This window comes from Martes martes (assembly GCF_963455335.1).
Source record: "Martes martes genome assembly, chromosome: 4".
In the NCBI taxonomy this organism is placed as follows: domain Eukaryota; kingdom Metazoa; phylum Chordata; class Mammalia; order Carnivora; family Mustelidae; genus Martes; species Martes martes.
Window position 1 is genome coordinate 95,636,612 of NC_137891.1, and position 15,607 is coordinate 95,652,218.

Genomic DNA, 15,607 nt, shown 5'->3' on the forward strand with positions numbered 1-15,607 from the left:
TCAATACCTTAGCGTTTCTCCTGAGAAAAGATCTACTGGTACATGGTGTTCATTCTCGATGAGAAGGAAATCATTCAGCCCCTTGGCATGCTGAAAGGGGTTTGTTCAGACTTGGGAAAGCATCAAACCAAGTGAATCTCTGAAGTCTCAGTGGTTTCCTTCTCATCACGTGAGCCATTTGCTCAGAAAGAATCGGCAAATCTTGGGACAGAACTTCCCGAAGGGTTAGTTGTCCGGGCGAAGGAAGGTAAGAGTAGTCAGATTACCATATTCTCAGTGTTGACAGCTGTATTATCGAAACAGTTAAAAACAGCAGAGAGACCCGTAGAAGGATAACTTCTGAACAGACTGGGAAGTTTTCAGAGTAACCCTATAGAGCACACAAAGCTAAGGAGAAGTCTGAAGTCCTGCCTTGCATTTGCTGGTATACCAAGTCCACAGGCACTGGCCATAAAACCAGTCTATCCGTCTTCATCTTTGGCCTAAATCTGTCTCCCAGATGTAGGGAGTCCAGCTGCTTAGGCCACTGTAGTGCTCTTAAAACATTTCTTTCAGGGAAAGAAAGGACAGTAACTGGAAATGTCTCCTCTCAAAGAATCCTTTGCACCCAGAACTGAAAAGTATATGATAAGAAAGAGAAACACTAAAGCCTCTGAAGCACCAGCAAAGCAAGTCCTTTTCATCCTAAACACACAGAGGTCTTTTCTAGGTACTCTGTTCACTGAGCACTTACACAAGCTGGGGCTAGGGCAGTAAGGGTGCTGGACCCGGATCCCTGATCTTTGAAAAAGTCGACCGCAGAGAATCTCAGAATTTCTTTTCTTTTTAAGATTTTATTTATTTATTTGTCAGAGAGAGAGCACAAGCAGGGCAAGGAGGCAGAGGGAGAAGCAGACACCCTGTTGAGCAAGGAGCTTGAAGTGGGGCTCCATCCCAGAACCCTGAGATCATGACCTGAGCTGAAGGCAGACACCTAACCAACTGAGCCACCCAGGTGTCCCAAGAATCTCAGAATTTCATAACTGGTGTCAGAGATGCTGCCAGGAACTCTGCTTGGGATAGATGTCACCAGAAAATACATTTAATCAGAAGGAAGAAATAATCCATCCCAAACAGAGTACCAATCTACACCAAGACGAGGTCCATAAAGAATGAGCTATTCTAGTTAAAGCCTCTGCCTTCGGCTCAGGTCATGATCTCAGGGTCCCGGGATCAAGCCCCGCATCGGGCTCTCTGCTCCGCAGGGAGCCTGCTTCCTCCTCTCTCTCTGCCTGCCTCTCTGCCTAGTTGTGATTTCTGTCAAATAAATAAAATATTAAAAAAAAAAAAGAATGAGCTATTCTAATATCTTTCCTGCCTTTTCACCTGTGCTAACTCTGGTCTGTCCACACCTTCTCTGTAATGCAGTCCGCAGCTACTGCTCAGTCCCTGTGAGTGAAAGCTCCTCACCCAAGCCCCTCCACCCCCACCCCAGCACCCTCCTTCTATCTACATGAGATGCATGGGAATCTCAAGAAGAAGGCTTGCAGCGCTCAGCATTCTGTGAGATTATCAACTAGCATTTCAGTGAAATTACCAGTTCTGGGGTTGCGCCAATGACTGAAAAGCTCAAGGACTTTATACAAAATTCATGGGTACCCAAAGCCTAATTTACCATTCAGGTTGATAATTAATGAGCTGCAAACACTCATTTCCTGCTACACATGAGCTGCTGCCTCGATCTTACATTTTAATTGGGCTTTCTTTCCCATCTCGTTACTCAAGTATTGATAAACTTTTTAAAGTTTCTTAAAGGAAAAAAAAAAGACAAGAGACAAACAAACAATTTTATACATAACACAATGGCCGGAGCAGCAGAAGCTCCAACAGTCACCAGCAGCTTTTAGTGAAGGTCTGGCCTGAGGGCTCACATGTGCTATCTCCTTTAATCCTCAGACTCCTCTGAGACAGGAAGTGTTAGCATCATCCTCATCTTGCAGAGGAAATTGGAGCTCTTGAAGGGTAAGTAATTTGCCCGAGATCAGACAGCTATTAAAAGACATAAGCGGGGCTTGAAGCCGAGTTTGTCTGATTACAGAACCCAACAGCTAACGACACTATCTTACACAGAGACCAGCATCTATGGTACACAAAACCATCAAAATAGTAAGAAACAATTAAGATGAGTAAATATAAAAATATTTGAAAAATTTAAATAGAGACAAACATACACCAATAAAAACAATATACTTAGTATATATTAAAATGCAACATATATTTTAAATATTAACAAAAACTATAAAAAGGTTAAGCCTATATAAATAAGGCAACTTATTCTACTGAATTTCTCTACATTGCTTTGTTTTATGGTGGACCCTAGGCTCTCCCCTAATTTCGGCAGTCCTAGAAAAGGAATATCTTTGGTATAGAAAGCAGTTAGCATCTCTCACAGTGAGTAATAATCTTGCACTGTTTTTGTTAATCTGAATGCGTGGGATTAATGTATGGCATTAGAATAAGAATATGGTTAACTAAAATGGTTATTTGGTTTGGGAAATCCTGATTTCCAACGCTTTAACACAAAACCCACCAAAAATCTGCTTTCTTTCATTTTTCCAACACAGGCCACATAATCATCCTCAGAGCCTCAGTGACAGTTCCAGTTCCAAGGGTTACCATAGCAACTGCTTTTGGAAAATGGAAACTAGTATCAGTGAGCAGTGACCTGATACTATAGCAATAACTCATCCATGTCACAGGATCTTCTTCCTTTACACACTTGCATTAATTTTAGCAAGATTTTTGTAAATTGGTGTGGCTTCTAACACTCCTGAAAAGGGTTTGCTTCTTTTTCTAAGATTTTCATGACCATCTAGTTAGTCTAAAAGGATCTCACTACTCAGGATATAATCAAATCCACTGGCAAAGGCAAGCACATGTTTTCCTGTGGTCAAAGATGTTTACCATTTGACTTGGAAAAATAAAGTCACCAGACAAGTATGATAGATCAATCTCAATTTTCTGGTTCTCATTTTACATTCATTTGGATCTTATAATTACATTTAAAGATGATTATTTCTTAGAAACATAAAGGCAAAACAAATACTTGATTTGCTGGATCGTAACAGCCCTGAACATACTAGAGGTAATTCCTCCTTTGTTGAAGGAATTAATGTATACATTTGTCCTTCCCAGATGACAATATTCTGTTAAACTGGGTTCAGGATATTTGGATTAATGCTTAAAGTTCTGACAAAATTTTTACCTTTAAATGATGCATCTATAAAAGATAAGAATGCCTCTTGTCATTCAAGAAGGTTCCTTTTTATCTGGAATGTGGCAATTATGATTAAACAACACAATAGGACTACTTAAGACTTATTTGGGTCAAGATTTTTCTGTTAATCTATTTTGCTTCTTCTCAGCTGCTTCTAGCTTTTGATTCATTTCTGCATTCAGTTTCTTCTAATTAAAACAAAACAAATAATCTATGCCTCCTTATTTGAAAAAACTCAGTATTGTCCTTTTGCTGAATCTCAGAGGGAGCGCACCTCACATCCCTCCCCTCTGGAAGCAAACAGAGCAGAGCTGTTAAGACTGATTTTATGAAACCTGAGATGACAGAGAAACCCGAGGCCTGGAAGTTCAGGTTCAGACCACCTGGTTTGGAAGTAAGGAAAATATTCATCATTCTTAAAAAGATAAGTCTCTAAGGCAATGTATACATAATTCCTAATTAAGTTTCACGAAGCCCCTTGGGAGAGTCAGAAAACTGAAACTGCAGGGACAGGAGGCTACAACAGTCCTTACCTCCCGGAGGGGGTTTGTTTTTGGAGGTGAGGATGACAAAGCCAAATCCTTCATTTTCCTTCCGTTGCAAGACTACATCGTAGGCCTCCTGCGGAGCAGGCCTGGCTGGGACCTCTGCTCTGTTCGGGCGGGGCGAACCATTCTGTGTCGACAGGAATGCTGGAGAGCTGTCCTCCTCAGGTTGTTTCTCTGTAATTAACACGACCAATTCTGATATTTCCGGTACATCATAATTTTTGTTGACTGAAGTGTTTCTGTGCTAAGCCTCTCCCAGGACAAAGGAGATTTGAATAGCATAGAGCACATAAAAGCAATCCCCCCACGTGAGCTCTGGACATCATGGGAGTGCAGCTGTAGGGGGCAGCAGTGGGACTGACATCTTCAGTACTTGTCTGCCCATAACCTGAAGAATGCTATGGTATCTCATTTTAAAGGAAGCTTTCTTGAAGCTTCCGTGAAAGCTTGTGGCAAACCCATTCTTCTTGAAATTGTCCTAATTCCAGCAGGATTCTGACCAGTAACTTTAACAAAAGTTGGTCATGAAAACTGACAGGCTATGACTTCCTTTTAAAGTCAACATTAAATATAACTTAGTGCGGGACTTACGTTGGTGATGCTGGGGAGGTCACTGCATCGGGGCAGAGGTGCTGCCCCTCACTGGGTGAGAGGTTAGCTATCAACACAGAATTTGTCTTATAGAGTGTGTTTTACAGGTGCAGCCTTCCTGATTGATGATACCAGATGTGCTAACCGTCAGTGGCCTACCGCCTACTGCGCCCAGCAAATGACAAACTGTCCACGTGGGCAGTCAATTCTCCCAGGCGCAGAACAGGTCCTAGGGATCCCCAGCAAGCAGAGACATAAACTTACATATTTTTTCCCTTTCAAGTATGACATCAGAATTCAAGAAAGAATAACACAAGTTAGTCCTAACTGATTTAGAAAAACAGGCAAATCTTGTGTCATAATTTGACCTAACTTGAGCCATCATTAACAACAGCCAGAACACACCACCACTGAGGAATATCCATTTATAAGTGCTCTTTTGACTCAAAATCTACATGATTCTGAGATTATGTCTTAGAATTTCAACAAAGTGCTGCCAACATCCAATCATTAATGAAAAATAAAGGTTGGTTTTTTGTTTTTTTTTGTATAATGTGTGGTCATAATAAATTAGCTAAATGCCTCCAGGAATATCAAACTACTACGAAACATCTTCATGATGCTCTCGGGGAGAGAGCCAGCCTCTAGTTGTACGACAGCACATTTTTTATTGCATGTGGTTATGTTCTGACTCCAACACAACCGACACAGCATTAAAATCTGTGTGTGTCTCTAAATGTCTGGTCCATAGGAAAACAGGCAGGCCTTTCCTTTGGATGTTGCAATCAAAAACACAGAGCCTCACTTTTAAGAGTAATGCAAATATTCATCAAGTCCACAAACCTTCGCTGATGTCCGCTCTGTGCCGGGCAGACACCATTTTACGTGTGGGGGATACAGCAGTTAGCTAAGTGCATCACTGTTCCTACCTCGATGAGGCTCACATTCTTGTGCTACAGAGTTGTCTTTTTAAGATCTTCAAGTGGCAAGAACTCACTTCTAAAATTCCAATGTAACATTCACAAAGCTATTGAGGAAAATGTTTTTCCACCCTCATGTGATGGTTCAGACCCTGGGCTCTATAATTAAACTCCCCGTTCTAATCCTGGCCCTACTACTCACCAGTAACGTGTCTCTCAACCGTTCTGTGGGTAACTGTAAAACACCAGGATTTACATCCTGGTGTCATAAAGACTAAATAAAAGAATCCGTACGTCTGAGACAGAGTAAGCACTCGATAAATGTTTTCTTCTTACTGTTAAATGACATTATATTAAAAGTTCTCAAACAGAAACATTTGGCCCTCTTTGAATATTTAGCAATTCCTCAGGATCCAAAATCTTTTGCTATTCAGCTCAAGGGATCTCTTGATATGACTAAAAAACTGTACTTGTTTTTAAGAAAACAGACTTAACCTGATATCCCCATCTGTAACACCACATTGGCAAAATCTGTCAATATGTTAATATGGTCTTAATATAGAGACCCCAAATTTCTTTCTCTCTTCTGATAGTAGCATTATTTCTGGATCCTTCTGATGTTCCATGACCTCCCATGATGAAGCAGGCCCTGGCTCATCTCGTACACCAGGAAACAAACTAAAGAAACCACAAAACTATACAGACAGCAGACTAAATCTCTTTGTTTCTTGATTAGCCTATGAAGTAGGGATGGGCTCACATACCACAGAAGACCTTTCTTCTGACCGTTAGCAGCACATGGCCATTTCGAGCAGCCGTTGTCATGAGGTCCAAGACTTGTTTGTGAGACTTCCCTTTCACGGGAATCCCATCAATGCACATCAGCTCATCAGCTGCACGCAGCCGGCCGTCTTTCTCTGCAGCGCCCAGAGGAATGATTGCCCCGATGTAGATCTGATAAGATACCAAAGCATAGGTTGGTCTTTACAGTGGACGAGGCTCCCCTATGACCCTTAACTATTGAACTAAAGGCTTCCTGACTCAGTACTACCCAAACCAACACTGTTTTTGCAGTTCAGCCATGAACATTTGAGAAAGGCAGTATCTTGGAAAGTGACCATTCTCCAAAAGGGCATTTCACATAACCCCACTCCACGATCCCTCCTGGATCTTCAGGGATGTGTACACACAAGATGGAAAATGCAAAGCTGTTCAATGACTTAAAAAGTGCCACTATCATTTCTAGCAATATGACAAAAGACATTAAATTCAGAAAATGCAATTCTGTGGAGTAGCTACTAAAAAGTTCAAAAAGTGTACTGAATGCCATCAGCAAAGGTTTTCTCTACACTGTTCACCGCAACTGGGATAATTCTTAAGAAAATCCCATTACATATGGTTACTAGGGGAAATTCAGTATATAAACCCAGAAACATTTCTTATTCCTAAATCTCAAAGCAGCAGAAATCTCAGGGGAACAGAATGGCCTGAGGTCCACTTACATCGAGGTAAACGGATCTGGCTCATCTTGTTTGCTGGCAATTAGACTCCTGTAATTAGGGAATCCTGAATGTCTGGGCTAGATTCAGAGCTGCTAAAACCTGACATTTAAGAGAAGGGTTTCTCCCAAGTTGTTTGATATAAACTCTGAAAATGTTTTAGTCATTACTATACGGATCAACAAAATAGGAAGCATTAAAACAGAATTACGTCCTCCACCAAGAACAATCAAGCTACTATATAACTTGCCTGGAGCTTTATTTGTCTCCGATCATTGTTTTAACTATAGCCAATATGGTTAATTAGAACACATGTATAATACATAAATCAACTCTTCCATCCAGAAATAGAAAGAAGCCTGTCATTTTAAAAGGTTACTGTTACTCACCTAACTTCCAAGCACGATAATAATGTCTTTCTTATATTACACAGAAAAAACTTAAATATGTTCTCCAACTCTACAAAGCACAATACTTCTCTGTCATTCAAACTGAGGGCAAGACTTAAAAATAGAACCTATTACATTTGTCGTCTAAACTTTATGTGAAAATCACGTATAAAGTTCTAGATTTTTAAATGCTTTACAAACATAACCCTTATGCTTTCTGGACAGAAACATCAATTATTTTACATTTTTCTAGTTTCATAGGTATGGCAAATGAAATGGCATGTGAAGTACTGAGCATGAAAATGTCAACCCATTAATAAGAGTAAGTGACAGAATACGCGCGGGCTCATGCCACCTGTTTACGGAGCATTCAGTCAAAGGACAGACTGATGACGGCAAACAGGATGCTTCTTTCTTAGAGAAGGCAAGGGTCTTAAAATTTAACAAAGGCAAAGGGAAATAGAAATTGAAAATAAGGGACGCCTGGGTGGCTCAGTTGGTTAAGCAGCTGCTTTCGGCTCAGGTCATGATCCTAGCGTCCTGGGATCGAGTCCCACATCAGGCTCCTTGCTCAGCAGGGAGCCTGCTTCTCCCTCTGCCTCCGTCTGCCAGTGCTCACTCTCTCTCTCCCTGACAAATAAATAAATAAAATCTTTAAAAAAAAAAAGGAAATTGAAAATAATAGCTGTAGGCAATTAGAGAAGGACAGAAACTGATTACTGCCCCACTGACAGCGGACATATTCAGTTCTTGCCTTCAGTTCTAGCCTCCGCCACACCAAGATAACTGAGAGACCCCCACACTAACATATATGCAGTTCTTCCTCTCATTCAGGAGATGCTTACAGGAAACAAAATCATAAAAAAAAAGAGAGAGAGAGAGAGAGAACAAAAGCACCATATTTTACTGAACAGCCACCTAAAAGTTCATAGGAATGGCCAAATTCTGAGGTATGTGAACTTACAGACTGGTCGGGTCCCTCTCCTCCCAGGACCCGGAAGCCAAATCCCGACTCCTGTTTCCGAAGAAAAACATCCAAGTCCTTGGTGTTTGGTGCTGAGGAAAACCGGAAAAATAGAAAAATAAACACAAAAAACAAAATACTTTGATTTACTTAAAAAGGATTACAATAAAACAGTGCAATTATTTAGTAGGATCATAGTATCGAGTTCAATGAACTATAACTTCAGAACTTTCTGGTAGGTGAAAACTTACACAAGAACATACCACTACATACTAGTACCAAAAAAAAAAAAAAATCAATCCTAAGTCTTTATTTTCAGCTCTAAACAAAACTTTGTATGCCAAGTGCTTAGGAACATTTACCCCCACTTCCATTATGCTGCCATCAAATCCTACTGGTTTCAAATCAGTGTTGTGATATTAAGTGCAGAATCATCCAATTTAAGTTTGACGTTTGATAGGTACAAATTACCTAAATTAACATTTGGACAAATACTAGGAAAAGAGAGTCCGTACAATGCCTTAATTCTACTACTAAACTATCTTTGTTTCTGAAAAGCATTCCATATTTGCTTAGCCTAATTTTGCAAATGGTTATAATTTTAAAAGGAAATGATGATCGCTAACACCTATCATTAGCCCCATTTTCTAGCTGTGGAAGCTGAGGCCTAGCTAAGTGGCCCAGTGTCAAGCAGCAAGTAAACGCAAGAGCTAAGATTTCAAGCCAGCTTGATTTCTAGAGTCCAGGCTCTTCACCCACCCTATCCTGCGCCCCAAGGGCAGGTTGCATTCATCAGAATATTAAGTCTGGAAAAACCTACTTCATAAATAAAATAATTTAATCTTCAAGAAAATATTAATGTTATTCATAAGCAAGAAGTGTTTGCTAGAAACATGTGGGGAGCTATATAAAAATTAAGATATCGGACAGGGTAAATCTTGATAATGTTCCTTAGAAGCAGTCTCTTTTAAGAAATGAGTCCTATTAGAATTACAGAACTTTAGGGATAAAAGACTCTGGAGCCCAACTCAGTTACTTTACAGATGTGGCCCAAAGGGACTGAGTAGTTTCCACCAATACTAAGAATATACCAGCCTATCAATGGCAAGTCAGAAGAAAGGGATTCTCCGTAGTTCTATTAATTTAAATTATTGCTTTGCTGTGTTTGCCTCTGGTTTCCATCTTTCTGAATATGGCCTGGGCCTATCAAGATAAAGATCGGGAATTGGTTAAATATGAAGTCGATTATACATAATATTTCCACCTGTGTACACAGTTTCCAAGGCAGATTTAGATTTCTCAGAAACAAATTAATTTGGAAAAAATTAAGCCTACATAATCTGCAATTTTACTTTGGAAAACATTCTTCATTTTAAGCAAATGAGCACAAAACTGAATTTCTGCCTTCTGCATGCTCCCTGCTCATCACCTCTCAGCTGAGCTCCTCTGAGCTAAGTCTACGCTGGTCTCCTCCTCAGGCTGCACACTCTCTGATTCACCACCCCTCACACCCCTGCCAGGAAAATCTCCGAAATACAAGTCCCAGTCGATCACCCCTACCTAGAGTGAAACCACTGTGCGGCTCTCTATCCTTTCTACGATGGACTCCAGCTTCCTCAGAATGGCCTCACCTGCCCTCCCCAACCTGCTGGCTCCTGCTCTCCCCATTTTGGTTTTTGGTGCCAAATGGACCCAGCCGAACTGGGCTACTTGCAGAACCCAGGCCACGCAAGGTCAATGTGCAAAGGTTACTCCTGCTTTCTTTCCCTTTCTCTCTGCCTCATAAATACCTCTTCGTCTTTGAAGACGTGGTTCTGGCTTAACTTGCCACGTGAAGCAGTATCTGATGCTTCCTGCCACCCCCATTGGTAAAACTGATCATCTCCTCCTTTGGGTCCCAGTGAGACTCATCTGGACTCATTTAGACAGACTTCTCTGATTACATATTTGTCTTTTCCAATCAGGGCTAATCATCTGTTTGGGCACAGGGCCTGCAGAACCTATTTCTCTCTCTACTCCCATCACCTACTACCGTGTTAGGCAGATAGTAGGCACTTTATCCCTGGTTCTGAAAAAAAAAAAAAAATGGATGAATGAACGTTGAATATAAATGGAAGAAGCACAGAGTCATATGAAATGGGGATGAAGGAATAACTTTACAATATGGTTTTGAAAGATGGGAAGGTCCCAGTTTTTAAGAAAACTCAAATTGATTTTGTCGCATGCTTTCCTGAAATAGTCCACAACTACTTACGTTTATCTTCATATAAAGTCTTAGATTTCAGGTAGACCTCAGAAGGATCCAATTTCGGGGATCCTGACCTGATAATGCTGGGTGGAAAAGGCATAGGCTGGGGAATGGGCTCATTTATGGCCTCCAAACTTCCTGAATTTTCCTTTTTATCTGTTTTCTGAAATGGAAAAGGGCCTTACTTAGTATTTTAGAAAACCAGATGGCTGATTAGTTCATAAAACTATTGTGTGAACCGGGTATGTCAAGGGATGACAGGTGGGCGGGGGTGGGGCAGGTGCAGGGTCAAAGCCACAGCACATTTGCAGCCTTGTAGGAATTTACCTTCATAACCGTGTGCACTTTGTTAAAACATATTTAACTTAAATCAGAAAAGATTTATACTGCTGTCAACTGAAGGGTCTGAATTAATCCTAAGTTTACGTGATCTTGCCCTTTTCTCCAGCCCCAAGACACGAATGGAGTTTGGGAAGGAGATGGGCAGGGACATAACCCAGGGCAGCAACGTGTGGCAAGAGGGGGGCCCCCGAGCGAACAGCCCCGTGAAGCTCTGGATCTGCCCCACCTCCCCACTCACTCAATTTAATTCCCAGGGCAGATGTTTGAGATGCCGCTCTCTCTCAGAAAATGGGGTCAGAAGTGTTACCTCTAATGTGGGCTATAAAGAGGACACTATGAAAACCCTGCATGGCCAGTTCAAACACAGGAAGGAAAAATGCACCATGCGGGACAGTCCAGTAAGGGCAAATGGGAGCTGATTATGTTCGTACTTTTCCCATTCTTTCCCGAAATAATAGCCAGGCAAAATGACTTAATAAAATTTGGGTGGGGGGGATATCCAATAAACAGCCTGAGAAAATAAACATGGTTTTGAGAACAGCCTGTTCTGCATTCTTGCAGAGGGAGGCAGGTTATGGATGTCTGTGGTAAAATTACAAACGCGGACTAGGATGCAGGAGCAGCTGCAGCTTATCGGGGAGCGGGGTGAGGAGGGCCACTACAAAGTGCTCTCCCAGTGTCACTGACCCAGACCCCCGTCGGGTGGCAGGAGGAAGAGAGCAGCCGCCTCCCCTCTCCCTGCCATGTCCTAGGGATCTGTCAGAGCAGCGCCAGGCCAGCAGTCATAAAGCATTAGGGTCACCTAGTGGCGCTGGCAGCCACCATGAAATAGAATGGTAGCACAGGAGTTCAAAACAATGACCAGAGAAACACAGGGAAACAGTGCCATTTTAACTACACAGGCAAAAAAAGCACTTCTGTTCACACTGGTTGTTAAGTGGTGCCATCTACAGAAGTACAGAATGTGGCTTTCCTTTTGAGCCATAAGACAGCAAATTTGTAGAGGATCTTATTGGGTGAACTGGAAAGAATTCACCCATTTTCTATCGGACAGTGTTTCCTTTAATAGCCTGCGGTGGATGGTTAAGCAAGCCCATCTTTCCATTGCGAGACGACAGGATCCCAATTGAGCAAACTAGATCTAAATTAGGACTTTATACATGATCGTCTTCATAGCCACACCCACGTAAGGTGGATATTTCGGCAGCTACACATCTGCCCCTAGCACACTTTCTTTCCTGGCACTGTTTGCTGTACCCTTTTTTAGGTCTTCTTTGCTATACGGGCCCCTAAATAGGCTACTCGGTTCTTCAGAAGAATGATAAAGAAAACACTGTTTCAAGTCTCACAGCCTATCACTTTGATGGCAATTAAGTTGAGCACAGAGGCCACAGTTACTCTGGAAAGTCTTGCTCAGTCCACTCTGAGAACGTAATTTCACGGTGGGTGTTTACTGTCCCCAGGAAATGACATGAAGCTCTCACTGCTCTTTGGGCGTCAGGAGAAGATGTCCCAGGTTTCATTCTCTGCCCTCACCCGTAGCCACTTCCTCCCCCTTGCTCCTCTGAAACACCAAGAGAGCAGAAGGACTCTAAGTGGGCACGTTGATGTCTTCCAGCCTCACCATTTAGAGGGCAGGGCTACTGGCAGTAAAGGCTGTTAGCACTCGGGAGACACACTTAACCAGGAAAGCCCACCTCCTCTCTAACTCACAGGCTTCCCCAGAGTCTCTGACACAAGCCCAGGGCAGGATGCCTCCTCACTTCTCCCAGGGGTAATCACCAGCACCAAGCGCTACTCTTATGGAGGGGGCTCCGCATCTCCCTTGCTGTGTTGGGAAGAAGCATGTGAGGACCACTGTATACTCACCATTTTGGCAGTTTTGGTTGGTGAAGGAGGACCTTAAAAAAAAATGAGCCAAATTTTAAAAACAGAGGAAGCATTTCCAGATCACAAATACTGCTCACGCTTATAATAAAACTAGCTTCGACTTTTAGTAGGTTAGTAAACTCTATGGCCAACACCTGCTGTATGCCAGGCGTTGTACGGATATTATCTCACTTCATTTTCGTGCCAATCCCAAGGTGTAAGTGTTACTACCACTGTATACATCAGGTCAACAAAGACTCAAAGAGATTATATTACTTCCTCATACCACAGAACACGTAGCAAGGCAGGAAACTGACATTAGGCCTGTCTGACACCAAACCTTGGTCTCTTTGTTTTATGTGCTAGAAATCTGGCTAACTCTCCAGCCCTCCCACAGAGATCCTCCTCTTACTCTGAGCACATTCTACTGCATCACCCAGAGAAGAAACAAAAATAGTTCCAAGAAATGAGGAAATTCAAAAGCATCCCAGTGAAGTTAAACTACCCATTTGCCTCAAAAATGAAAACTAAAAGCCAGAGAGAGAAGTGGGAAGGGCTAAATTTTATTCTTAAAAATACTAATGATTCATAGGTGGGGATTTAAGAAGGCCCATCAAAATGCAACTTGATGGTTAGTCCTTGGACCTGGATTTATGGCTGCGAGCAGTACAAGTCAGCTGATGACCTTGGAAAACAAAAACTGTATTTCTCTCACACGAGGACTGTGGGGTTTGATTAACATTTACAGACAGATACTAAAGCTTCAGAGAAAAGCTTCGTGAGCACGAGTGCTCATGATTGCTTTATAAAACAGATTTTTTTTTCTGTACAATATTTTCTTCTACATTTTTGCTTATTCACGGAGACACTAGCTCTTTCCAAACATCCTCGGTACATCACAGAGGCCCAGATGAAGAACCACCGGTGGAAAGCGTCAATTTCTACTACTGCCATCAACAGAGAAAATGAAATTAAGAGGATATATTTCATCTGAAGTAGCACAATGCTGTGACTCTTTCTAATCACTAAAACCATAAATCAGATTTTAAAAAGAATATACAGGGAAGAAAATCCATAATGGACACGAATGAAACCACTAATAATTAAAAAGAAAACTGCTGCCAAAGGTACTGCTTATGGAAGCAGTCAGACAGAACCTTCAGGAAAAGGCACACTAATTACCAGTTAAGTCTGCTGGGAGAAAAGAGATTCTGCCATGGAAGGAAGGACGATTAACAGATATAAATGCACAAACAGTGAAGATTTTTCCTTGTGCTTTTACTCACCTCCTCTTAGGATAAGCAACGGTACATCTGCACCTACTGGAAACTGCTTTAGCACCTCTACCACTTGGAGATGTGTTAAATTCTGCACATTTTGATGGTAAATTTCCTTAATTATATCCCCTTTCTGGAGGCCTTGACACCACTGACTATCCAGTATCATTTTGACCTTCTGTCCTGTGGGGCTGTCAGCAATTGCAAACCCAAAGCCTTTGGGGCCCTTAATCAGAGGGATAGTCACTAGTTCTGGCTGGGAGCCGCCCGATGATGCCAGGGATGCTCGCTGCTCACTCAGATCCGATGGTCCATTGAGACGGTCACTGATCAAGGTGGGTCCTGGTTTTCCATTCTGGTCCAGGACCACTGCTCCTGACTTAAAATCCTGAGTATTCATGCAAGTCTCTCCCTTGGTTAATGACTGTCCATTGATGACAGGAGTAGCAGCAACAATGTCCACGACAGGATCTTCATTGTCATCAGGAAGTGGATAACCACGGCATAGAGTGAGGTTGACATACTGATTGACAGGTACCAACTGAAACATCTGGACAACATCGGCATGGGTGTGACCAAGGACACAGTTGCCATTGATGTCTACAATAACATCACCTGTTAAGACACGTGTTAAAAATATTAAAACCACCAGGTAAATTAATGTTTTGTTGGGGTAGGGCGGGACAAAAATAAACTCATCATCTAAATTTGAATTGTGGAAACCTCTTACTATTCATTAACTGCTGAAAAGATAGATTTTGAACACAGACACATCATTCTTCCTTCTGTGGTTCTTATCTAAAAAAATATATAAATGTATGAAACCTTAATTATCTTTGCGGCAAAGAGTTATGACCTCAAGCTCAAGGGAATCATTTGAAAAATAACTGTGAATTCATACGGTCATTGTTAGTATATCCTCTGAATCATACCTAAGCGGCCACACAAAGCAAGGCTCATGGCAGTGGGTATTCAGTCCACAGACGAGGAGCAAATAACTCCATCAGCTACTTGTACAAACAGGTGATCTTTCAATACCACCTTCTGGTTCTTGATTTTAAGAGGCCAGTAATTACAGAGGCCAATTAATTACCTAAAATTAAAAATTCATTCTAGTTTGAAAAACGTAGGGCTGAAGATTACAATAATATACATTATGAATGTATGTCTCTCTGGCATCTTTCTCAGTCTTAACTGTACAGATTTTCAATTTATCCTAATTTCAGATTTCGAAAGGAGAAACAAGTGACAAGTGAATCCAACACAAGTAAAGAACGTATTATTTAAGACACAGGAAAGTCAGCTAAACACGTTCTTGTAGAAATTGTTTTTGCTTTTCTGATTTTACATTATTACGACCACTTTGTGGCACAGTCATTACTGTATGACATTCATCAGTGGTGAATATTTTTTTAATGCAGCCTTAACTTTAAAAACCTGCCCTCTAATGTCTCATCCATTTGCTGCTTTTATTTGAATATGATTATTTAAAAGGTTATTGCCAAATACAGGTGCTTTAATTTGTTCTGATTGCATGTAGGCTCAAAAAAAATCAACATAAATGGTATTTAAAACAAACATTAAAGTGTGCAGAAATGTGTTTCATAATGTAAGATGACACAGCAATCAGACTAATAAGAAACAAAGTTTGGACTTTTCCTTCCCTGGTAAAAGTTTCCAGAATTTCCATGGAAGTACTGTATT

The 15,607-nt window shown here is 41.4% G+C and overlaps 1 protein-coding gene across 1 annotated transcript in view; it reads right to left on the bottom strand.

The window, feature by feature from the left end:
- The window catches only part of MAGI3 (membrane associated guanylate kinase, WW and PDZ domain containing 3), a gene marked incomplete at its 5' end in the record, with an annotated part of 89,850 nt that overhangs the window by 22,199 nt on the left and 52,044 nt on the right, over positions 1-15,607 (bottom strand). The window contains 6 exons of the mRNA XM_080801663.1: positions 3,790-3,978; positions 6,080-6,269; positions 8,168-8,259; positions 10,422-10,578; positions 12,627-12,658; positions 13,913-14,518. Coding sequence (XP_080657789.1) covers positions 3,790-3,978; positions 6,080-6,269; positions 8,168-8,259; positions 10,422-10,578; positions 12,627-12,658; positions 13,913-14,518 — 1,266 coding nt within the window. The remainder of the gene's footprint in view (positions 1-3,789; positions 3,979-6,079; positions 6,270-8,167; positions 8,260-10,421; positions 10,579-12,626; positions 12,659-13,912; positions 14,519-15,607) is intronic.